At 46.6% G+C, this 25,135-nt stretch overlaps 1 protein-coding gene across 1 annotated transcript in view; it reads right to left on the bottom strand.

Annotated features, from left to right (window-relative positions):
- The window catches only part of LYST (lysosomal trafficking regulator), a 3,942,656-nt gene that overhangs the window by 766,007 nt on the left and 3,151,514 nt on the right, over positions 1-25,135 (bottom strand). Inside the window, exon 46 of the mRNA XM_069606985.1 lies at positions 17,217-17,406. Coding sequence (XP_069463086.1) covers positions 17,217-17,406 — 190 coding nt within the window. The remainder of the gene's footprint in view (positions 1-17,216; positions 17,407-25,135) is intronic.

Raw genomic sequence — 25,135 nt, 5'->3', positions numbered from 1 at the left:
GTGTCATCAAAATAAGATACAAAATAAAACACCACATATATTTTAACAACGGTTGTTTCGATTTATTAAATGAATCAATTGTGTCTCCATTCAAGGATGGACGTCAGACATCTGTGCTCCGAATGGGTGAAGGTCAGGTCGCTGTGAAGCAGGGTGGTCACTATCTAAGCTAACATAATATATTCTCAATAATGCATGCACTAAATAACACTTGTTCAAAGTCTTTCAGTCGGTTATGTCTCTATAAAAGTCACACATATATCTATACTATCAATTAACATTGGATTATATAGGCCTTAGGTTAAGGGTCTTGACCACTATAATACACTGTTTGAAGTGTAGGTCTGTGCTCACAAGAATCTCCGGTATGTGGCATTTGTTATTGATAGGCAACGATATACTGCAGTAGGGGTCTAATGTTAGTTGGGGATCTGCTAGGTGGGCATCATGGCGTGGTCAGTGGTCTGGCACATGAAGAGAATACCTTGCAGGGACACAGGGTCAGAATGGCAGTAAGTTTCCGCTGGCGAGGGTGCCTGGGCAAGGACACGTTTGTGGAGATGAACGAGCTATGTGCTTAGTTCAGGCTGGTTCACATGCAGGACAGTGATCTCAGAGGAAGAGTGATGTGTTACATTTATTAGCTGTTGCAAATACCTCTGGAGTTTTCCAGTCAGAGTGGGAACGAGGGTGGGGGCCATGTGCTCTGCGCAGTGAGGCCTGGTCACCAAGATGGAGTGGAAAGGGGGTACAAAAATGGATGCCCCGTGTCCTGCTCAGTGGTCCCATCTACACGAATGTCAACCAAAGTTAACTTCACATAAGGGCAAGGGGCGAACCCACTACTGGAGGCACTTGGTCCGAGTTTCTACTGAGAAGTAAAGGATGAGAGGGGCCTGATGGCCCCTCGCTCCCACACACTTGCCTGCACGCCCCAGGCCCATCCATCCCACCCCCCCCATCAAAGGCGGTACACACCCGGGGATGAGCGCTGGCATGGGGGGCTGTCACGGGCGCAAACGGCCAAGGTGCCAAACAGCATGTACACTTCAAAAGGTATCCCACGCCCAGGGGCCATCGCTCACATGGCCTCCTCAGACCCCGTGCCTCCAGGCAGGCCTCCCCTGAGGCAGGCCGCCCCCCTGCAATCCACATAAGTGTGTCTCCATTCAGCAGTCTTCCTGTGCCTAATCTGCACGCCCCAGGCCCGTCCATCCCACCCCCCTCTATCAAAGGCGGTTCGCACCTGGGGATGAGCGCTGGCATGGGGGCTGTCACAGGCGCAAACGGCCAAGGTGCCAAACAGCATGTACACTTCAAAAGGTATCCCACGCCCAGGGGCCATCGCTCACATGGCCTCCTCAGACCCCGTGCCTCCAGGCAGGCCTCCCCTGAGGCAGGCCGCCCCCCTGCAATCCACATAATACCACGACATACACACGTCATTCATTCACAAACACACCTCTGTTTCTAATACTTTATAAACCACTTGATATGTCTCATGAGAACATCTTTGTGCTTTGCAAGTCAACTCCTGAACCTTCTACCTGAGAAGCACTGAGATCTATGCTAATCTGCTCATCGTCGTGCTATCTGTGACCGCTTCGAGCAAACTCGTCAGTGTGCTACCTGTGGCCATCTACCTGTTCTCCTGCAACATACTGCTAGACCTGCTGAATCCAACTGTTTGTTGGTTAAGGTAAGGCCATGTATCCTAGTCATATTTCGGTAATTTTTACATTTCTATCTATTTGCGATTACAGTACCCAATAGTGCTATGGTCATTGGTCTCATTGCTATTGACTTGAGTTTCAATTGTTATGCTATCAATAGATCTATTTATTTTCATCTGTATCAATTGTCATCGAATTGCATCCTTCGGGGGTCCAGTCTATAATGTAAGCATGTTTCCTTCTCGTCCAAGACAGAACATCCAAGGGACGAGTCACATGTTCAGAGTTTAGTCACATCATTTAAAACATTTCTGTAACTTATTCAAATACTAAGCCGCACATGATGAACTGGTATAGTTCCGGCGACCAAAACAAACCTTGCATTGAACATGGTATGGTTCATTTACTTTTTTATGACATTTTTATTCATCAAGGTTTTATAATAATCTAGATATTTTCTTTTCAGAATTTTCAACAATGCCTGCCTGTTCGATTAGCGGTTGCCCTTAGAAGACCCATGATAAATCTGAAGGCACTACAATGCATGTATTCCCTAAAACTGTTGATCGAATAAGAGAATGGGTCAGACATTGCAGATATCCACCGGAAGAGCTTGAAAGTAGAGTCCAGCAAGTCTTTGAGGACAAGAGGGGTGATCGATACCGCATCTGCAGCCAGCACCTTTCCTCGAACATGTACGCCACATCTTGGGTAACAAAGAAGAATAAACGGCGAACGACACGAAAATTGCTCGCAAACGCTATTCCAACTCTATTCGCCACATTCCGCCACTGGTGAGTCAAGTGTCCAGATTTAGCTTTAGGCCTTGCGGTAGTGTGTAGGTAGCCGAATGGATTAAGTGATATTTTAGGTGTTGTGTCCCTTGTAATACTTTCGATATTGATATGAGTGTATAGCTTTTTGAATAATGACATTTATCAATAAATTATTTTTCGATTTTATAACCCCCAAAGGAAATCTATTTATGGGCACAGGGAACTGTGCTATATTGCGCATTTTCAATAGCATTATTTTCAAGTATTCTGTCCGTTTACATGGCAATTTTTTAATATTTGCATTTCATTATCAAACAATAATTTACCTTTACAACTGCTTGACTATCCACTGAATCTGAAGCAAGAACATTCTACATCCGTGACGTGCCCGCAGTTATCAACCACTTCTAGCGCGTATCAGGTAATCATACTTGCCTATTCCACTACAGAGTTGCTTTATGCATGTCAAGTGATAGTTTTTATGTATCGTGTGATTATTTTACCAATTGTTTGGTTAGTGCTTTCCAATTGATATACACCTTAGTTGTCGTCCCCTGGTGTTTGTTTTCAGTTATAATTAGTGTTATCCATACTAATGCAAGTACTGTCTTTCAGGGAGATGCTGAAGCGTCCACCACATTGACAACAGCCCTAGATGTCTTCAGCAGCACGAGGTATGGATACGGACAGCTCCATCGACCGTGATCAGCAGGACTGGAACACTTGTCATTTGATTGTTCTACACCATGTTTCATTCGTGGTTAGCCATTGATGTGTACCAGTGCGGTCGACCCCAAGTGTGTGTTGTGTTTTCAATATTGTAATCGTTACTAATGCAAATACTATGTTTCAGGCAGTTGTTGAAGCGTCAACCCACGCACTTGATGCGGAGCCTGACATTCAAGTAATTCCAGGGGAAGCGGAAGCAGGACCTTGTGGATACGAATCGTCGCAACAGCTTTCGGAAGTGCGCACCACATTTACAACATCCATAGATATTCTTCAGCAGCACGAGGTATGGATACTGACAGCTTCACCGAGCGTCATCATATAACGTGATTCCATTTGCTATACTTTCTTCCCTATTAACGCAAGTACTGTGTTTCAGGGAGACGATGGAGCTTCCACTACAATCACAAGATCCCATTTAGATGATGCAGATGTAAAGAAATCGGAGAAATAGGTCGATTAAATCTGATCATATTTAAATATTTCTTGATTCTTTTAGACAATGCATCATTTGTGGTTATCTCTTTATATGTACCTGTGCCCTCGACCCCAAGTGTGTGTTATGTTTAAAATATTGAAAACCATACTAACGCAAGTACTGTGTTTCAGGGAGTTGCTGATGCCTCCTCTCCAATACAATCATTCATGGCAGTCCATGCAGAGCCAGAGGTATGGATACTGACAGTTCCATGGAACTAGGTCATCAGAGCTCGAATACTTGTCGTTTGATTGTTCTACACAATGTTTAATTCGTGTTGAACTATTGAGATGTACCTGTGTGTTCGTCCTCACGTGTGTTTTATGTTATCAACATTGTGATACATAGTAATGAAAGTACTATGTTTCAGGGAGTCGATGGAGCCTCATTCCGTGCTGTCTATGCGGATACAGAAAATATAGTTGTTGCAGCGCAAGAGGAAGGGAAGAGATGCGGAAACGAATCGGAGCTACAGCGTGCAGATGTTGAAGGTCGAGTCAAGAAAGTTGCAAAAAAAAGAAACAAAAATAAGGTTAGTTACAGACAGTTCATAACTTTAGACTTTCTTTGTGCTGGGGACTATTTTATGTTTTTTCCAGTCAATTGTACTATACTTTATCTTGTGTTTAAACTGAACATCCCTTTTCCAATCTGTCCTCTAGTTACCCGTGGGTATACAAACTATACATACACAGACAGTGAAGCGAATGGGAGATGTTGCTTGCCAGACCATTTACACTTTGGAGGAACTATTAATTCAGATGCTGCGTGTTGAGACTAGAGATGCTCATATCCAATGGCCAGAACATGAAATTAATGTGTCCGGAGAATCCAGTAAAGTTGTAAAGGACCATTGCTACAGTGCGACTGCAACACAAGAAGATGATACTGAATGTATTGAGGATAGCTCGGAAGTAGTCGCAGATCAATTCACACAATCTACACCCGCCAAAAAATTGCCACCAAAAAAGCTGTCGACATTGTTGTGTTCTCCCATCAATGTTGAAGTAACAGATGTTGAAATGACAGAGAATGAAACAGCAGCAGCATTCACCGACGCATCAGAACCTGATATCGGCGATATTTCTTTCAATGCTGCTGATATGTCCTCAACGATGCAGTCTGAAACAAATGTGATGCCGGATGACAGTCTAATGAAAGAGGGCAAATACATAAGACAGTTGTTTGATGGATATTATAAGTATGCTGAAATGTGGGCATTCCGTCAGAGGGAAAGTATGTGGGAAGCCATTGATTCATGTGACTCGTCAAAAACAAGGCAGTAACGTCACAATACATGCTGCCTGTAGATTAAATCATACATTCTCATGGTCTGCACAACCGATGCTGGGGAAACTGCCAGCAGGCAATCTACTGTGTGCAGCTGCATCACTTTTTAGTGGCTCCAGTTTTAGAAAGTTAGAGTATTTCTTTCAGTTTGTGGGACTTCATTTCATTTCTAAAACGCAGTACTACAAATACCAACATGATTATCTGTTTCCGGCCATTAGTGATGCTTGGAAAATTGAACAATTGTCTCTAGCAAGTACATTCGAAGGGAAACGATTCAGGCTAGCCGGCGATGGACAGTGCGACAGCCCTGGATTTTCTGCCAAGTACTGCACCTACCACTTTCAGGACATGGATAGTAAGAAAATTGCGAGTTCGGTGGTCGTGCATGTAACACAATGTACATCCTCAGTGGCCATGGAGAAACTAGGATTTATAAAATCAGTGGAATATCTACAATCGAGGGGAATGCACATCGACCTCATAGCCACGGACAGACACGTTTCAATTGCCAAGACAACGAGAGAGCAGTTCCCACATATTAAACATCAATTTGATGTATGGCATCTTGCTAAATCAATCAATAAGAAAATCTCGGCTGCAGGGAAAAAAAAAGGTTTGGAAAGTATTTCACAATGGTCCCAGTCTATCAGCAACCATCTTTGGTGGAGCTGCAAAACTTGTGAATGGTTAGTGGAAATACTACTTGAAAAATGGCAGTCACTGATGCACCACTGTACCAACGTTCACCGCTGGTCAGAAAAACTACATTTCCACCAATGTGAACATGGCCCTTTGTTCCCAGAGGAGGCAAGGAAGAAGAAGTGGTTGATTCCATCTTCACCGACACACAAAGCCATTGAGAAGATTGTTTTCGATAAAACTATCAAGAGATTTGAGGGGACTGACAGAATTCTGTCACACAGGAGGTTTGGAGGTGTTCCACAATATGTGGCTAAAGTACAGGCCAAAACGCTTGCATTTCAGCATAGAGGGCATGAAACATAGGACTCTACTTGCGGTCTTGGCCCATAACGAGAATATCTGCCGTGAACAATCTAGGACTACGGGTAATGTAAGGATGCCTCGCTACACTGAGGTGTTTTCTAAAAGAAGTAAGCAATGGGTGATCAAACCAGTCTATGAGGAAATGGAGTTCGACTTTGTAAAAAGCCTTATTGTTGCTGTACTCGAGAAGCACAGATATGGAATTTTTAACGTTTCTGTGCAGAGCGCTGATGCATTGCCACCAAACATTGCCACTGTGCCATGTCCACCCAAAGCAGAGCTGGTTGTGAAGTACAAATCCCGGTTTAAATAATTGTAATATGATTGTCTGTTTGTAAATAAATGTTATTGTACAGTGTACATACAAAGTATGCTGACCCTAACCCCTCCCTTCACCATCCTGGGTGGCGAACAACCTGGGTGTCATCTTTGACTTCTCCCTCTATTCACCCCATATCGCTGACCTTGGCAATATGTGTATGTATATATTTTCGTTGCTGTAACTAAGTTTCGCAATCTCATGTAAATGCTGCGCACTGTTAACCGAGGGGAGGCTTGCGTATTGCAAATAATAAAACAAACTAACAATAAATCTCACTTTCAACTCAACTCCTCGGGTACGTTATACTTTCCCTAACCTTCCCCCAAAAAGTCAATGTCTCCATAGTTATGGTTCTCTAGGGCTGCAAAGCTCGCGGAAAACAAGGACAAAATTGGGGGCCTCAGAACGCGCCAAGCGAGCCGTTGCAGATGGGAGAGAAGCCAGTTTGCATTTGCACATTGAGGCCTAGTACATAGATGGATTCGAAAGTTCTCAAAGATGGCTTTACACGGGATGTTTCAAAGTAAGAATGTATGCTCATTTAGAGTGAAGGTCAGCGGCTTTGATTTTCAGCTGGCGGCCTGAAGAGGCCCACAACTCGCACTGGCAGTATAAGGTTCTATTGTTTTTTGACCTTGAGAGACAGGGACCATGCCGAAAGGACTTCATTTGAAGGAGGGGTGCAATAACGTAAAAGACGATAAGGCAGAAAATTCTGAAACTAGACCGAGTTTCATGCTAGTTCAGTATACGAAAAATCGTTGTCAAGAGTACAGAGGGATTTACGGACTGCATTACGCAGAGACACAATGGAAATTGCAAATATAATGTAAGTAACTCTTTAGACGCTTTTATACCGGAATGAAGAATTAATGAATGCATGAATTAATGAATGAAGAGCAAGTAAAACGTTTGTGGGATCGTCTTTGTACCGGGCACATGGGCATGCAGCTCCACATTCCACACGCATGTAGACAAACAGTCATTTCTCATTGTGTGTTAACTTCGATTTATTTTGTTAGTTTTCGCATTGATTTTAGAGCCAAACATACTCCATTGCACTATCCTTGAAAGCAAATAGTTTCAGATCGGCCGTAATAAATAAAATTAATAATATTAATAAAGATCGGCTGGCGAGACTAATTATAATTTTTATGTTTTCAAAACAGGTATATCCTACCCTACTGCTACTGCCGCCAGTTTCAGAACCCGGCAGATGGTTTTTTCAACCACCAGCTGCAGCTTATCGTAAACAACTGCACCACTTTGACGATCTTATGGGACGATCGCCAAGGACCCATATGCCCTTACGCGGTACTAGCGGCTAGAAGCAACATATCAACCTTTACTCTGGCCTAAATAAATGTACTTTACCAAATGTACCGTGTTGCTGTTTGATTTGAAAGTACAGTTTCATATTCCGAATTGTGGCGCGCTGTGTTGTGAGTTGATCTGTGTTGGTTTCCGGGTTCTGTGTGAAGTCGCGTAGAAGACGACTGGGCTCGTTTGCCTATGCAGCACAGTAACGTCACAGAGAGAGGCGGGGAATATGAATGTTTTGATAATGTCAGGCTCAGGGGCGGGGGATATGATTTAGTGCCGCAAAAGCAGGTCAGCCAGGGCGATGCGGCACTAAATCAAATGGCGGCGCCCTACTGCCTGTTTTCGCGTGTTTAATGGACGAAAACTCGGGTAAGGTCCATATGAAATTTTTCTAAAATCGAGCGACTTAGGCTTAAAAACACAAAGCCGACCAGTAGGGCCAATAAAAAATGTTGACCGAACCATTCCTTTAAGACTACAGGAGTAAGCAGTAAACCCAATTGGTAGCAGTCTGCACCACCCAGATTTACCTGGTAGCTGTGGCTGAGCAGTCAGACTTCTCTCAAGAAGAGTTAGGCAGTATATAGAGTATACACAATAGGGCTAAAAATACAGTAGAACAAGCAAACACTGACCAGAGCTTTGGTATAAATGTATTTATTTAAAAACACACTTATGAAAATACACTGGCACTGATATATCAAGCAAGTTCAAACACAGTCACTATACGTATATACACCTCCCTAGTTAATTATTCGACAAGTATAGGTTAAGACACCACTTATTTAGCAACACAGAGGTGAGCGCGTAACCGTAGATGGCACTCCAATAATTCGTTTAAAAAGGGAGAGAAAAGGCAGAGTATGGAAATAACACAGTACCAACACTTAAGAAACCACATCAAGTCAAGAAAGGCAGGGTCTACTGTAGAGCCAAAAGTTCATTGGCCAGGCCCACTCTTGGAGAGAGCAAGGTGGAATGTGCCCAAGATCACGGTGGAAATGCACTCAAAGTCTTTGCAGAAAAGTCAAAAAGAGGTTGGATCAGTTCAGAAAGGCAAAGTTAGCAGGTCTGAGGTCACCCCAGTTGGAAGGTCAAGGATTTACGGGACACCTTGCACAATCCGTTGCAAGGGAGACCAGGCGGGACACAGTACCTGAAATGGAGAGAAAGCTCCAGCGGTGGCAGTTGTTCCTGGCAGCGGGTGTAAGTCGTGGCTTCGACCAGAGGAAGAGATGATCTCGACGAGGAATAAAGCTGGAGGTCGTTGCACTGCCAGGGAAGAAACCAGCCACAGAGTTCCTGATTAAAAGGTACAACCCTTTTATTCACGGTAGTGGTGGAGCGTGGCTATAAGGCCGCTGGGGTGCTTGGCACGGGCGATTCGACCACGAGATGTGCAGGAAGGCGAAAAAGGCGAACTGGTTGGTACCACCAGCTCAAAGGGAAGAAGACTCTCCTGGAAGAAGATCTCCTCTGTCGTCGGGGAAGTGGCGAGTTTGTACAGCAGGGCTCCACCGGTGGTGTCGTCGTCGTAGATGGCTCAGCTTCTCCCCTCTTTGGATTCTTTAGGTCCTGTGGCGACTTCTGAAGTTCCAGTCCCCAAAGCCCAGCTTTTATGCAGAAAAACCCCCATTCAACAGCCTAGCTGTCACTCAAACATGCTAAGTGGTGAGCCGGGCGGCTCACCACTGGGCCAATCACACAAGAGTGCGACTTGAGTTTCCAAGGCAACTCAGTCCAGGGTGCCTAATCCCCCTCCTACACATCCTGTAGACCCCAGACAGAGTGGCACCATTTGGAGGGCTTCTGTGCAGAAGCCCGCCAAAAAGTGGAACAAAGGGCTCGACTTGGGTTAGAGTTTCAGAGGCGAACACAAATGCCATTTTAAAACCGAGTCCTGGCAAAAAGACCCAACCGGGGAATAAATATTAAATAAATAACCCAGCGGTATCTTTAACATTGCACCAAAAAGTGGTGCGTTTAAAATCAATGGGAAAATCCCATAAAAAATATTCCGGTGGAATATTTTGCATGGTATCCACTGCCACCAGCCAGAAACTAGACAAGGGGGGACTGGACAGTGCCCCCTTGGAAAACAGACCCAGGGGCAATCGAATTACCCCTACCAGTACTTCCACAATATGATGGTTTGTACTGGTTCTGTTCACAATTTGAGACTAGTAAAGCCAATGGTGACTTTACATGCCTGGGAGACAGTAGTCAGTCCCAGGGTATGGAGTCTTTGTTTGGGGGTCACTATGACACCCCTGTGTTACTGCACTGAGGGTGCTGTGTAACACATATACCAAAAACACATGAAGCCCTATGGAGTAAAAGACCCCATAGCCCATAAAACACATTCATAGTCAAAGGACATTCTCAAATCATGCCTAAGAGTGGGAGAAAAAGAGTCTCACTCTTAGCAGGAGAAAAAAATAAACCCCAAAAATCCAGCAAAGCTGCTGGGGGACTCACTAGGTTTGGGAAATTAGCCTCAACAGAGAATTCTCCCTAACAGCAAGCATGGGACAAAATGTCCTCTCACTCCCTGTAAAGTATGAAACAAATCTAAGTTGCCCTGTCCTCATACCAGACCCTATGTTCCCTACAGGCACGCAGCCATCTTCGGAGGGCAACCTTGAAGAAGAGGAGGCAGGCTCATCCGGACGCACGCCGAGACGCGGCTCCACCAGCACCACCACCCCGAGAAGGGACCGGCATGATAAATCAAGGCGGAGGACACACCCCACCCCACTGCAGCAGTCACACTGCCTCAACGGCCCCAAGCCACCGGGGGGGTCACAGGATGTCGAGGTAGCCATCAGTGCAACCACCACAGAGAATGGCAACACATCCTGTGAGAAGCAGCATGTACCAGTGTTGTCACCCATTCATAGTCCTGATCAAGAAATGGCCACACCCCAAGGGCCACCGGAGCAAGTGCATGTCGAAAGCCACAGTCCCCATGTACCAGCACGCCAACATTGTGTGCACACACCAGTGCCAGATGAGGCGACCCCCTCATATGGGTCACCTGCCGACAGCCCCCCTCCATCCACGGCAGCCCCACCAGTCAGGCTGCCTCGTCTACCAACAGCACCCCCAGTACCCTGTGTAGACCTGGCAGGGCAATCAGCCCGACAGGTGACAGACCCATAGCTCCGGGAGCAGCAGTAATGGCACGCCTGTACGTGATCGAGGCACGTCAGAAGCAAATTGAGGGCCTGGCGGTTGTGCACAACCACCACATAAAGGTGATAAGCAGTGCAATTCGGGGGGCAGTAAAAACCATGGCACAGGACAATGCTTGCACCCGTAGAGTCGTGGAGGAGTGTCCTGCAGCTCTCACCGGGTTTGGGCAGAGAGTCTGAACTCTGTGAGGTACAATCAGCTCATGCAGAGCAGATGCGGGAGGCCAATAACCTCTGCCAGCAGCTGCAGTTGGCGGCATCGACCTCCACATCTCCCCCTGCAGGGTTTGCCCAGGCGACTTTCATTGCGCCACCCACAACGGCGCTCACCAGAAGGTGTAGGACGCGGGAAGCGCCATCGTCCTTCCTAGATGGACAAAACACTGTTGGGCTGAGGGCCGGACACATGGACCCACATGCACTGTGTTGGGGAGAGATGGTGGGGGGCAGGAGGGATTGTGTGCTGGGGAGTTGGTGGGGGGAGGGGAGAATGTTTGCTGGGGAGTTGGTAGGGGAAGGGGGAATATGTGCTGGAGAGTTGGAAGGGAATGTGTGCTGGGGAGTTGGTGGGGGGAGGGGGTTTGTTCCACGCAAATTAAAGCCAGTTGATACTGGACAGAAAGCTTGAACATTCATGATTGTGTTCAAGTGCTCTATATTTCACAAGTGATGTTTGTGACATGCACCCATCCACCGATTCATAAATAATTGGCAATCAACGCCTGTCTGGCCAACCTCCTCTCCCTCACCCCATCCCTGTGTGAATTGGGCCCGGCAATGGGCACATGGTCATCATCACTCCCATCCCCTGGCAGTTGGCTATCAGCATCAGGGGGTAGTGATACATGCCTACGGCAGCAGATGTTGTGCAGCATGGCACAGGGGAGTACAATTTTCCCCACTTTTTCTGGCGCATACATCTGTGCCCCTCTGGTACGGTCTAGGCATCATAACCGTGACTTCAGCAAACCAAATGCTATTTCCACACATCTGTGTGTACGACTATGGGCATTGTTATATTCCAGCTCTGCTGGAGTTTGTGGATTCCGCACAGAGGTCATCAGCCATGTGTACTGTGGGTATCCGGAATCACCTCCAGGGGACAAAATGTGTACATTAGGCCTAGATTGGTTCAGTGGGTGTGCAATGGATACACATCAATTCACCAAGCACTATGTCATGTATGTGTGCCACAGGTACATGCTATTTGATTGACATATTGGTATAAATCCATCCATCTTCATTAGGGTCATGCATGAGCTGACCTATACATGCAGCCTGTGTCAATGAGTAAGGTGTTATGTGGCAGGTTAAATTTGCATGCACTTGGTGTCAATTGACATTGAGCAGCGTTTCAATATGTGTATGGATATGTGTGTGACACTCATGCTGAACAAGTACGGTCATGTTTCCATTTGTCCTTTGATTATGGTGTCTGCATGTGCAGCAGGTCTGCTCTGCAATGTGCAGCATTTTCTTCGTGGACAACTTACTACATGCACCACCCACTGTGTCTTATTGCCACAGTGGTGCATCCCTTACTGCAGGATGAGGCTCCCGTCATATCTGCCTGTTCACTGACAATATTGTTAAGTGATGGGTTGTGGCTGTCTCTATGGCTGGTGTCACCTTTGCTACATGCCACATTTTTCAACATTTGGACATGCATCTGAATGGCCATTCAGGGGGCACTATCTCAGGTATGTTCATGGTCGTGCTTTTCCAAGCTCATCTACAGTGGTTTAGTGGATGGGTTTTCAATTGGTCTCACTTAGCATTCCTGTGTGGTGCCCAGGGTGAGTTTGCTCTTGGGTGTCAGGAAGAGAAGCAGCACTGCAACACAGACAAGATGCATTGTGGTTGTTGTGTTTCCATATGCGATTGTGCATTCACAAGTGTGTGGCCTTTACCTTCCGTGTGTTCTGCTGTGGGGGACGTGTGCAGGGGTTCTTGTGTGCCACACATACATGGAACTAGTTCAAGTAGATTGATACTTGAGATTGTGTGCTATTCACCAGCCTAGAAGTTGGTTTGCAATTTTGTTAACATGAACAAAACTAGCAGCGGGAGTCCTTCAAAAAGAGAACCCTCCACTCAAAGATTCACAGTGCAGTGAAATTGTCCTGGAAACTTCAGTAGTTTCCAGGACATACATGAAACTAGTGCTGTGCTAGCTGTGTCTCCTGGTAGCATGCAAGGATTCCTGTGTCTGTCCCTCCCTTCATATGGTAAACTTTGGCATGCATTTAATGCAGGATTTCTACTCACCCAACATCCATGTGCGTTGGCCTCGGTGCCTCTCCATGTAGGCTGGCAGTGTACTGTTGCGCAGCACCATGGAGTCGTGGGTTGATCATGGGTAGCGGGCGCAGCAGTAGGTGATAGTCAGGTCTGGGCTACAGGTCATCTGCACGTTGAGCGAATGGAAATTCTTAGAGTTCCTGTAAGCTGCCTCATGGTCTCAGGGTGGTACATGTACAACATGTGTGCAGTCTAGGGCTGCAATCACGTTCGGAACTTGCGCAATGGCATGGAACTGTGCCTTGACCTGTGCCTGTGTGGCTGGCAATGCTATGTGCTCACTGACATTGCGCAGCAGTGCATCCAGCCCATGCCCCAGCATAGCACTGAATGTGGACTGGGCCATACCATGCATCATGGCAACTGTGTGTTGGAAGCTGCCAGTCGTGAGGTACTATAGGACAGACATAAGCTTTACAAGTGGGGGCACAGCGGTGCTGATGGCTATCCAGCTGGCTATGTCACCTTGGATTGTGTCCAGCAACTGGGTGATGGTTGCCTCGTACTCAAATACGGGAGGATAGCTCCGTGGCAACGTGCTCACCCTGGAAACAGGACGACGAGAAGCAACACCGGTTCGATTCCCGGGTCCGCGATTAGAAACCTCATTAAGCGCGTTATAAATACGCAACAACGACATATTCCTGTAACAGCGCCTCAAGGCCCCAGGGCTGTGTGAGCGCTTTAAAATGAAAATTAAAAAATCCTCCTCCTTCTCCCCCCCCCCCCTCCCACCTGGACCCTTATTGCTGTCTCATGTGTTCTTTTACCTCCAGCATTTGGCCGGGGGTATTTTCAGCGGTATTAGCAACAGTTTTCTGGCACTATTAGTACCAACCCTGTACTTGTGATAGGTCTCTAAAAGCGCGTTTGGTTGCCGGTGCTATTACAGCCAGCGCTATTACAGCCAGCGCTATTACAGCTGGCTGTAATAGCGCCGGCAGGATTTACAGTTGTGATCCGGCAGAGCGGTACTGGCAGCACTAATACCGTTTCTGCCGGATTTAAAGGCTATCGCCCAACTCGTGGCAAGGACCTATGTATTTTAAACGATTGCTTTTTTCCATATTAAGCCTGATCTCTTTTCAAGTACAATTTCGTTTTGTATTTAAGGCGCTTGTTCTTCTTCTTGCTGATAGATTTTTATCCATCAACGGTGATTTTTTGGATACCGAGGCTTGAGCCTCATTACTCCATCTTCTCGGGTTGAGTGTGTAGTCGTGGGTTTGTATTCTTCTTGGTCTGTGTGGTCTTGTCACAGTAGGGCTGGTTTCACAGGGTCTTCGCAGTGATGGGCCGCGGGTAGCGGTCGAAGGGGTTTGCAGTGGTGGCAGTGAGTCTTCTGATCAGAGGGTTCGGGTTCTGATCCAGTTCTTGGCAGAAGTTCTTACTCAGCTTCGCTAGATGTTCATCCAACATCTCGATGTCCAGGTCTCTGTGAAGGTCTGCTATCCTTGTGAAGATTGGAGCTCCAGACGATATCCGCAGGGCCTTGTTCTGGACTATCTGAAGACTCTTCCGGTGTCGCTCATGGCAGGTCATCCATGCTGGGGAGGCATAAGTCAGGGTTGGTCTGATGATCGCCTTGTAGACGTTGATCTTTGTCCGGAGTGGCATGGACTTGCTCTTCAGGAGTGGGTACAGCGCTGCCATCTTTCCTGTTGCCTTCTGCTGAGTATTCTCGATGTGGCTTTCCCAGTTGAGTTTGCTGTCCAGGGTCACACCGAGGTAGCGGCTGCTGCTCTCCCATTTGATGGTCTCCCCGTTGAGGCTGATGTGTGGGTGCTCCTTGATCTTCTTTCTGGTGAACAGCGTTGCAGTTGTCTTGCTGGTGTTGAGTTCTATCCGCCAGTCGCTGTACCACTCTGCGATGGTATCCAATGAAGCTTGCAGGTTCTTCGCCACTTCCTTTTCGCTGAATGACTGGGAGATGACTGCAACATCGTCTGCATACAGCGCCAGGTTCGTCTTGTGGAGATCTGTCGGGATGTCGTTGGTGAAGAGGTTGAACAGGAAGGGTCCGAGGTTCGATCCCTGTGGCACGCCTGCTCGGATGGGATGTATTGTATTTAAGGCGGCATCAGGATCTCTTATATACTGATGGTCTTCCACTTCCGAAGTATAGTAACTCCAGAACCATTGCTGATTTTTTGTTTTCAATAACACATTTGAATTGTTTCATTTAAAAAAAAAAAAAATCCCCCATTTCGTATTTTCTTTTCAATGTGTTGAAGATTCATATTCCAAATGTCATCCCCTCACCTGTTAGGATGCATGGACTACATGGCTGCTTCACTTTTTCAGATTTTTTAAAGGACTCAACACGTACAGGTAAATCATATTTTCTGTGCTGGGCCTTTGCTCAGCAATCAAGAGTCATGAAATGTTGATAGGCGAAAAGCAGCATATAACTCAGTGTTTGTTGTTGGCTAATCGAAAAGTGAAGCTTCTGGATCAGGTGCACCAGCAAAGGTACCAACAGAAGCAATGTTTAAGGTTTTATATAATCCCAACGTATGCCCTTACCATAAAGGGCATGTGCGCAACAGAGACTGTGCTCCAATCTGGAGTCTTTTAAATCGCCAGTGAATAAGTAGATAAAATACCCAAGCTGTGTGTCTACATGCATAATATATTGCATATCCATACCAGCAAGATCTTTTTGACATGGATTTTCTGTTTTAGCCATGTTCAGGGCAAGATATTTTGAGCAATAATAGTAAATAAAGCTAATATTGAAAGAACTACAGAACTTCCTGCAAAGTTTATAGTTGCTGAGCTGTTTGTTTAAGTGGGTGAAAGGTGCATTAACCTTGCTCTCAACATAAAAAAGCTTTTTTCTTCCCTATAAAAGGTGCTTTACACTAATACTAGACCAGTGAACTAAATCGCTTTTTGGGACAATGAAGGTCTCAACCGCTTTTTGCTTCCAGTACATACGTATGCGAATAGAGTGAGTTGACAGTTAAGCCAAGATAGCATAAAAGGGTGTTTTGGAAGGCATGGCAGGAGATTAGCTGTTGACGGGGAAGACCTGAGGCAGAAGGATAGCTGGAAGGACCAGGCAAGAGGAAGCAGCACTCTATTCAGAGGGGAGGGGTTGAAGCCCCACCCCTTTTCCTGGCTTGTGTTGAAAGCCACTAAATCCGATTTTTGGCTGTTTTGAGGCATGTGAATCCACAAAGGACTCTATTGACATTTGAGCAGAACTATAGATTTTGATTGAGCTGTATGAGGAATAGTTTTACATTTCCACCCAAGGCAACTCAACTCACCACCTGTGAACAGATTGTATTCTTAATTGGTTGAAGCAGACACCATGGTTGCTCCCAATCGACATTAACCCTTTTGAAAGCATTTATTCGTATTTTTCTGCTTTTTTGATAACCAGATCATGGTGCTTTTGATATTTTTGGCATTTTTCTTGGGTTGTAGACCACCCCAGGCATCCAGTCTTCTTGAGCTCTCTCTTCTCCCTACCTTCTACAGATAGTGAGTATATGAGGTTTTTCTTTACACTTTATTGTTATCAAATTGAGAAAGGTATTTAGGTATTGAAAGGGGAGGTGCTCTGTGTATTAATATGTTGTATATGGTGCATGCCTTTAATACACACACTAAGAGTTAATGGAAGGTATGAGCAGTAGACTATCAATAAAAGAAATACTGTGACATTAGTAAACCTCTTCTGTGCAGATGAATGAATAGCATCCACCCACTTAAGGGGGTTGATTGTCTGCTATTTTTACTGATGCGCAGTGACAGGTATATGCTCTTCCCTAACTCTATTCCTAGCACAGCTCCTGCTCTGGAGAGATGGATAAGAATCATGCCAGGTTTATGATGGATTATGGATGCATTGAAAACAAGAGATGCATCATCACTTTGTGGACTGGAGCATTTTCAAAATGCTTTTGTGAAGGACTGTTGCAGATAACTTTCATACATTCCATTTCACCTATCCTTGGGTACTTTGCTGTGTCGAGATTGTGTTATGTCCTTTGCAGGGAAGGCATAACATTTGATCTGAACAAAGCGAACATATTGATTATGCAACAAACAATGTGAAACCCATGACATGTACTGAATATTTATAAGAGAGATCTACCCAATTTGTCTTACCTTGTTCTTTGCTGTATATCATCATAAGGCAGAATTTTGGAGACAAACCACAGATTGCTTTTGTTGGCAAAGCCTGCAAGACACCAAATCTTTCCCCGTGGGGTTGGCTAAAGCACACAACAGGATCAGGAGCACTTGGAGAACCGACATATTCTCCCCACTTCAGACCTTTAATCCACAGCAACGGATTCTAAAATGACAATAAAACAATACATTGGTGTGCTCAAACATTATCTTCATTATCTAACAAGGAAACGTTAAGGAGTTCAATATGTAGCGGAAAGACTACTTCTAACAAAGAAGCCATTTGAACATATCGCTGCAGTATTACATATTCTCCTTTGGCTACAGTGGCAAGCAAGAAGTCAAACTCAGACTCTGGCACATAATGTTCACAGATGTTTATTGCCTTTTGTTACAGTTAGACAGGCTTTCTGCTAAGCTTCAAAGAAAATAAACTAAAACAATGAAAACTAACTCTAAACCCAAACATTCAAGGAAAACCTAGTACTGTCAGGATGTCTCAAAACAAAGCACTTTGCCCAAATCCTAAAGTAGCCTACTACTTTCCTAGAAAAACGAACACACATGGGTGAAAAGAGTTTAACAACTAAAAAGATGATTGACTGCTTCTGATCCAGGTTTACTCCCACATAGGTTCCCCTGAATAGAAAGTTCTTTAGGTGGCGCTATAATTGCTGAGTGTTCCAAACATAGTTCTCAAAAAGGTCTTACTTGGGATATTCCAGTCTCTGGATTGCCATTTTAACTTGTTTACCCCACTCTGTGGTGTTTCTTTTCCACTCTCGGGCTTCACACTCTCTTTCGCGCCACCTGGGGTATTTCTCTCTTGTTTCTCGCTTTTATCCCTTTCCAGGGTGCCTTCACTCTCCCTTCCCCTATACTGGGGTCTCTTGGGTTATCTTCACTTGGAGCAAGGAGGTGAGTCTCTTACGTGACTCCTTTGAACTGGGCTCACCCTTTCTCACCTCTTGTTCTCCAGGAGTAGTCAGGCAGCCCACAGTGTCTCCTTCACTGGAGTACTTTAGGTTGGCTAGTCCCTTCTATAGGCTAGCACTGGCTGCATTTCTCCTATCTCTGATTGTGAATTAGAGGGGTAAAGGCTTCTTCTCCTGCCTGGGTTCAGCTGGGCTCTCTCAGGTTTCCTTCTTCAGCACAGTGGGATAGGTAACAGGCATAAGGCAGCCTTTCTTTCCCTGCTCAGGCTTCCTCTCCACTTCAGCAGAGGAAGGGAGCTCCCTGGCACAAGGCAGCCTTCTGTCCCCTGATTCAGGCTTCTTCCCCACTGTTTTACCAGTGAGACAGGGAACCAGATCCCAGCTGAGACATCTTGCCATTGAACTGACTCCCTTTTAATAGAGTCCTTTCTCCACGGGGTGTGGCCTGAGCTCATGCAGTGAGGCTGTGACTGTACATAGCTCCCACTGCGATCCTTTCAAGATCCTCATAGCAGCAGCTAACGCTGCTTATTTTTGCAACAGAAGACCTCTTCTTGCAGGGGAAACCAGCGGCCATCTATCCAGCCTTACCCCGACGATAAACGGAGCTATGAGCACTGAGAAATTTGCTTTGAAACTTGTGCCCTGTGTGATCAAAGATGGTGGCTGTTGCGTCTCTGTGAGGCCTTCCGAGCAGCTTGCAGGCGTGGCCGGGCTGGGCCGTTTGCACTGGGTTGGCCTCTCCCTTAGGTCCTCCCCACAGAAAGACTGTCTAGCGGAATCAGGTACCGCTGTTAACCTAAGGAACCCCGCTACGTCCTATCAAATGCTGCGGGGTGCGTGGTCTGGAGCGCACGCGCTCCACCCTCGTCACTTCGGACACGCGAGGAGATCCTGTGTTAGCTGCAACGCCATCTACAGCACCGCTCGCACAGGGTGCATGCCGCTGCCCTGTATTCCTGTATGCTGGATCACTGCTACGCTGGGTAGCCCGCTACAGCCCACACGCCGAGGGAGAAACATCTAGGCAAGTCGCCGACTCTCGCCTCATTCCAGGTACTCCTGCTGTCATAGACTGGGTGCCCCCGCGACTTGCACCCTTTGCTTCTGCATTTTCCGCTTCTCCTCAGCCTCCTTTGAGCGGCTCAAAGACGTGACCAGACGGCCTAAAAGGGGGGCCCCAGTGCCAACTGTTTGCCCAATGGGTGCCCCTCCACTGAACCACCCAGACTGTTTGTGGCCTGAAGTGGGGTTTGCCTGGTCTTTAGGCTCCTTCCCCTTCTGAACATCAGCATACAGAGCCTGCTATTAGTGATCCATAGAGTGCTACCCCTTACTGGGACTGTACCCACTCTGTTGTCCCACTACTTCTTACTGTCGGACATGGGCACCACAGACTGAGCTGAGCCCAGCGGTGTTGCGCCTTGCGACACATCGTGACTCTGACTTGGTCTACCTGACTGCGCAGTGTGGCACCACTTACTCTGACCTGCCCATGAGTCAACCATTCACCATGTGGCCTACTAAAAACAAAGGCAAGCCTACTGTTATGGACTCATTTGCTGGCCAAGGCAAACACTGCAGTGTCTCCCAGGTAGTGAGCACTGATCAGTTACCAGCGCACACATCACAAGACCCACACGAAAATCAGGTTCTAGCTGCAATCCTCCCTGTTTGTTGTTAATGGTGTTTTTTTGTTTAATCCATACAAGACAGGCACTGCGGTTACTGTCTCAGAGTATTCGTATTACTGCCACTTTCACTGGGAACCAATATCTTTGCATATCTGCTTGGCAGCGGTTCGGTTTGTGCGAAGTACTGGGTACACACTAGGGCGGGAGACATTGTGCTCCATGGGGGCTGCCCGACATTTGACATAACCATGGCCTCCATCAGAAAATTTACCTGGAATTTGCGGGGTCTGGGCTCTTATCTTCGCAGAAACAGGGTGTAGTCTTACCTACAGTGCACGAGAATATCCATAGCATTAATTCAAGAGACGCGCCTGCTAATTGAGGAGCAGGAGGTTCTCCTGAGACGCTGGGGTGGGACGAGATATGGCGTTACATATTCCAAATTTCCCATAGGGATGCTTACTGTGATTGACGGGTTGCAGCCCTTTCAACTACTGGAGGTAGAGAAGGATAAAGAGGGGATATCCTTAATCATCCAGGGTTATCTTAATCACAGGGAAATCTGTGTTATTAACTCGTACTTCCCAAACCATAAAATCCCATCACATGTGCACACACTGTGTAATCTTGTTGCCACTAGACGCAATGGCTTCATTTTATGGGGTGGAGACTTTAATTGTGTTCGAGATGCAGTGCTCGACAGATCCTCCTCCCCCAAGTGGTGGCCCTTCCCTGGCCACTGTTGCTCTGTAAGCGACTTTGACCTATCTCGACCTGATGGATGTCTGGAGGAAATTGCACCCAGTCACTAGAGGTTACTCCTTTTACTCGTCCCCTCATGAGCTGCACACACAAATTGATCATTTTTTTGATGGGTCAGGGCATCTTACAGAACTCAGCAACGTGGAATACATGAGCCGTACAATTCCGGACCACTGCCCCGATGATTTAGTGAAATATTGCGAACCCTAGACCCCACCTTCCCCGACATGGCACATGCCTGTTGGTGCTTTGACTGACGCAGCTTTCAAGAGGTCGTTATTAGACTGCCTGACTACTTTTTTCTAACATAATGTTAGGGCACCATCTGGGAAACCCCAAAGGTATTAACCAGGGGCGAGGTTATAGCAAGGGCCAGGGGCATTCGCTGGGAATTACGAGAGGTCTTAGAGTCCACTGAGGATGAAATTAGAACATTAAAGGCCCAAACACCCAGGCCGGCGGTCAGTGGAAGGGAAACTAGCTGAGGCCAACTCCAGGTGTCAGGATGCTTGGGGCGAATTTCTAAATTTGATTATGCCATCCAGATAGCTCGAACCCATGAAGATGGAGACAAATCCGGGAGATTACTGGCATGACTCTGTAAGCGTGAACATCCCAAGGCCCTGACCACGACAAGCGTGGAGCTCTGTGAAGATTGCAGCTGGCGATAAAGGATATCTTCACGTCCTACTACACTCAGTTATACAGACACAACAACCAAGTCCCCCAGGAAGATTTGGCAGGGGTCTGATCCACCCCCTGAAGCTCACAGATGATACACAAACCTCCGTAGACCAACCCATTACCATGGAAGAATTGGGCAAAGCAATTGCCTCTCTCCCCATTTGTAAAACGCTAGGTACGGATGGGCTTCCCCCGGAATTTTACAAAGCATACAACTCTACCCTAATTCCAATACTCCTAAAGGTCTTTAAAGAAGCCTACGACACAGGCATACTCCCGGCTGGCATGAGCAAGACCTTGGTGATACCCATCCCTAAATCTGGGAATCAATGGATAGGGGCGAGTCTTACTGAACTTTAGCTATGCTGAACTATGAAGTGACGATACTAACCGTGTTGGCGTCACATCTCAGTAAAGTCATTACCACCTTCGTACACACTGAACAAACTGGGTTTGTGCCAGGTCGTAGTTGTTAGGCAGAAACCTGTGCAGTTCCCTCTGGGACCACTGCAAAAGATTTAAGACTACAGGTGTTGGCAGTAAACCCACTTGGTAGCAGTCTGCACCACACAGATTCACTGTGGTAGCTGTGGCTGAGCAGTCAGACTTCCCTCAAGAAGAGTTAGGCAGTATGTAAAGTATACACAATAGGCATTCAGACACAATAGCACAAGCAGACACGGACAAGAGCTTTTGGTATCAAAAAGGTATATAATTATTTATTTAAAAAGACACACTATTAGAAACACTTCAGCACAATAATTGTAAATCACTTCAAAAACACTGTTACTATACTAGGTACTCCGCAAATTTCCCTATCAGACAAGTCTTGGTTAACACCACTTATTTCCAACCAGAGGTGAGCGCTTAACGAAAGATGGCACTCTGATAGGTTAACGAAATTGGGAGGGAAAAAGGCAGAACTTAGGAATAGTACACAACACACAGACTTTAGGGAAGCAAATGCAAGGCAAGAAAAGGTTGAGTCTAACGGTGGCCAAAGTCCATAGGCCGGGCCCGCTCTTAGAGAGAGTTAGGCGCAAATATGTCCAAGATCACACGGTTTAGACAAAGTCAAAAGTCTTGCAAAGCGTTCTCAAAGTAAGTAGTGAACTTTTTTAGAAAAGATAAGTTAGGGTGACCCAGGCTAACCAGGATCGAGAGCCGAGGGCTAAAACTACCTTGTACAATCGGTTGCAAGGGAAGCCAGGCGGAACACAGTACCTTAGGTGGAAAGGATCCTCCAGCGGGGGCAGACGTTCCTGGTAGTGGGTGCAAGTCGCGGCGTCGTCTCGAGGAAGAACTGGTCTCGACGAAGAGGACAGGAAAAGGTTGTTGCACTACCAGGGATGAGGCCAGCCACGGAGTTTACCCAACCACAGGGTACAACCCTTCTCTTCGCGGTGGTAGTAAAAAGTGGTATTCTGGCTACCAAAAGTGCTGGGCACAGGTAGGGCGGACACGAGATGGTCCCAGGGGCGAAAAGGGAGAAGAAACTGGTTATCCCCACCAGTCAAAGGAAGGAGACTCTCCGGGCTGGAGATCTCCTCTGTCGTTGGGAGTGAAGAGTCGGTTCAGCAGGGCTCCACCGGTGGCGTCGTCGTTGCAGGTCGGCTCAGCAGCTCCCTCGTCGGATTCTTAGGTCCTGTGGCAACTTCTGAAGAACCAGTCCCAAAGACCCTGCTTTTATGCAGCAAACCCCCATTCATACAGCCTAGCTGTCACTCAAACATGCTAAGTGGTGAGCGGGGTGGCTCACCACTTGGGCCAATCACACCAGAGTGCGACATGAGTTGGCAAGGCAACTCAGTCCAGGGTGCCTAAACCCCCTCCCACACCCCCTGTGGTACCCAGACAGAATGGCACCACTTTGGTGGGCTTCTGTGCAGAAGCCCGCCAAAAGTGGAACAAAGGGCTCAACGTTGGGTCAGAGTCACAGAAGAAAACACCTACGCCATTTTAGAACCGAGTTTCGGCAAAAATTACCAACCGGAGAATTAATAATAAATAAATAAACCGGCGGTATGTTCGAGGCTACCGTAATTAAATAAATAAAGGTATTAGCCTAAAACAATGGGAAATCCCATAGGGAAATATTCGCGGTTGAATATTTCAAGTAGTATCCACTGCCACCAGCCAAAACTCGATCAGGGGGGACGGAGACGTGCCCCCTCGAACAACAGACCCCGGGGCAATCGAATTGCCCCGACCAGTACGTCCACAATAAGATGGTTTGTACTGGTTCTGTTGAGAATTCAAGACTAGTAAAGTCAATGGTGACTTTACATGCCCTGGGAGACAGTAGTCAGTCCCAGGGTGTGGAGTCTATGTTTGGGGGTCACTATGACACCCCTGTGTTACTGCACGGAGGGTGCGGTGTAACACACATCACAAAAACACATGAAGCCCTATGGAGTAAAAGACCCCATAGCCCATAAAACACATTTCTAATCAAGGAACACACTCAAATCATGTCCAAGAGGGAGGGTAAAAGAGTCTCACTCTTGGCAGGAGAGAAAAAATAAACCCCAAAAATCCAGCAAAGCTGCTGGGGGACTCACTAGGTTAGGAAATTCAGCCTAAACAGAGAATTCTCCCTAACACTCGCCCCCCCATACTAAGGGACAGGAGGATTTAATCCACTCCTGGATGAACCTCATACCTCTAGTCGATGACATACATCCTAGAGAGTCCATCAGCATTTTGATGGTGACACCCTGACCTGTGCTCAATGGTGAAATCAAACCCTTGGAGGCAGATTGATCATCTCAATAGTTTTGGATTTTCCCCTTTCATTTGCATTAACCATCTCAAGGGTTGGTGGTCAGTCTGAATGACAAAAGTAGAAGCATACAAGTATGGCCTAAACTTCTTCAGTGCCCACACAATAGCAAAGCATTCTCTTTCGATTGTTGCCCACCTTGTTTCAGGATCCTTCAGTTTTCTACTGATGAAGCAAATGGGGTGTTCCCTACCCTTCTCATCCAGTTGGCTAAGAACTGCACCTATACCTACATTGGAAGCATCAGTTTGTACAATGAAAGTTTGGTGGTAGTCAGGAGCTCTGAGTACTGGAGCTTGGCAAAGAGCTTTCTTCAGGTTTTCAAAGGCCTGATTGCATTCCTCATTCCATTTGACCTTCTTAGGGAATTTTGGAGAGGAGATTACATTCAGAGGAGAGGCTATGGTCCCATAGTTCTCAATGAAATTCCTGTAGTACCCAGTGAGGCCTAAGAAGGCTCTCACCTGGGTCTGAGTAGTAGGTGTTGTCCAATTTTGCACAGCTTCAATCTTGCTGAGCAAAGGCCTTATTTCTCCACCTCCTACCTCATGTCCAAGGTAGACCACTTTACTCTGTCCAATTTGGCATTTGCTTGCCTTTATGGTCAGGTTGGCCTGCTGAAGAGCCTGCAAAACATGTCCTAAGTGGGTCACATGTTCCTCCCAGGAGTGGCTGAAGACTGCAATGTCATCCAAGTATGCCATGCAGAAGTCCTCCATCCCAGCTAGAACTTGGTTCACCATCCTTTGGAATGTTGCAGGTGCATTTTTCAGTCCAAAAGGCATAACCTTGAATTGGTAGAGGCCAACTGGGGTAGAAAATGCAGTTTTCTCCTTGGCATGGTCTGTCAGGGCTATTTGCCAATAGCCTGACGTAAGGTCCAGTGTGCTAAGGTACTTGGCTGCACCAAGTTTATCCACCAACTCATCTGTCCTTGGCAAAGGGTGGGCATCAGTCTTGGTGACTGCATTAAGAGCTCTATAGTCCACACAGAATCTCAATTCCTTGGATCCTGCCTTTGGTACGAACACTACTGGGCTAGACCAGGGACTAGTAGAGGGCTCTATTACCCCGAGATCAAGCATCTTCTTGACCTCA

The sequence above is a fragment of the Ambystoma mexicanum genome, chromosome 4p (assembly GCF_040938575.1).
Source record: "Ambystoma mexicanum isolate Mex_15411 chromosome 4p, UKY_AmexF1_1, whole genome shotgun sequence".
NCBI classification, from domain to species: domain Eukaryota; kingdom Metazoa; phylum Chordata; class Amphibia; order Caudata; family Ambystomatidae; genus Ambystoma; species Ambystoma mexicanum.
Note: the sequence above shows the minus strand (reverse complement) of the source record. Positions and strands in the feature narration are given on the sequence as shown.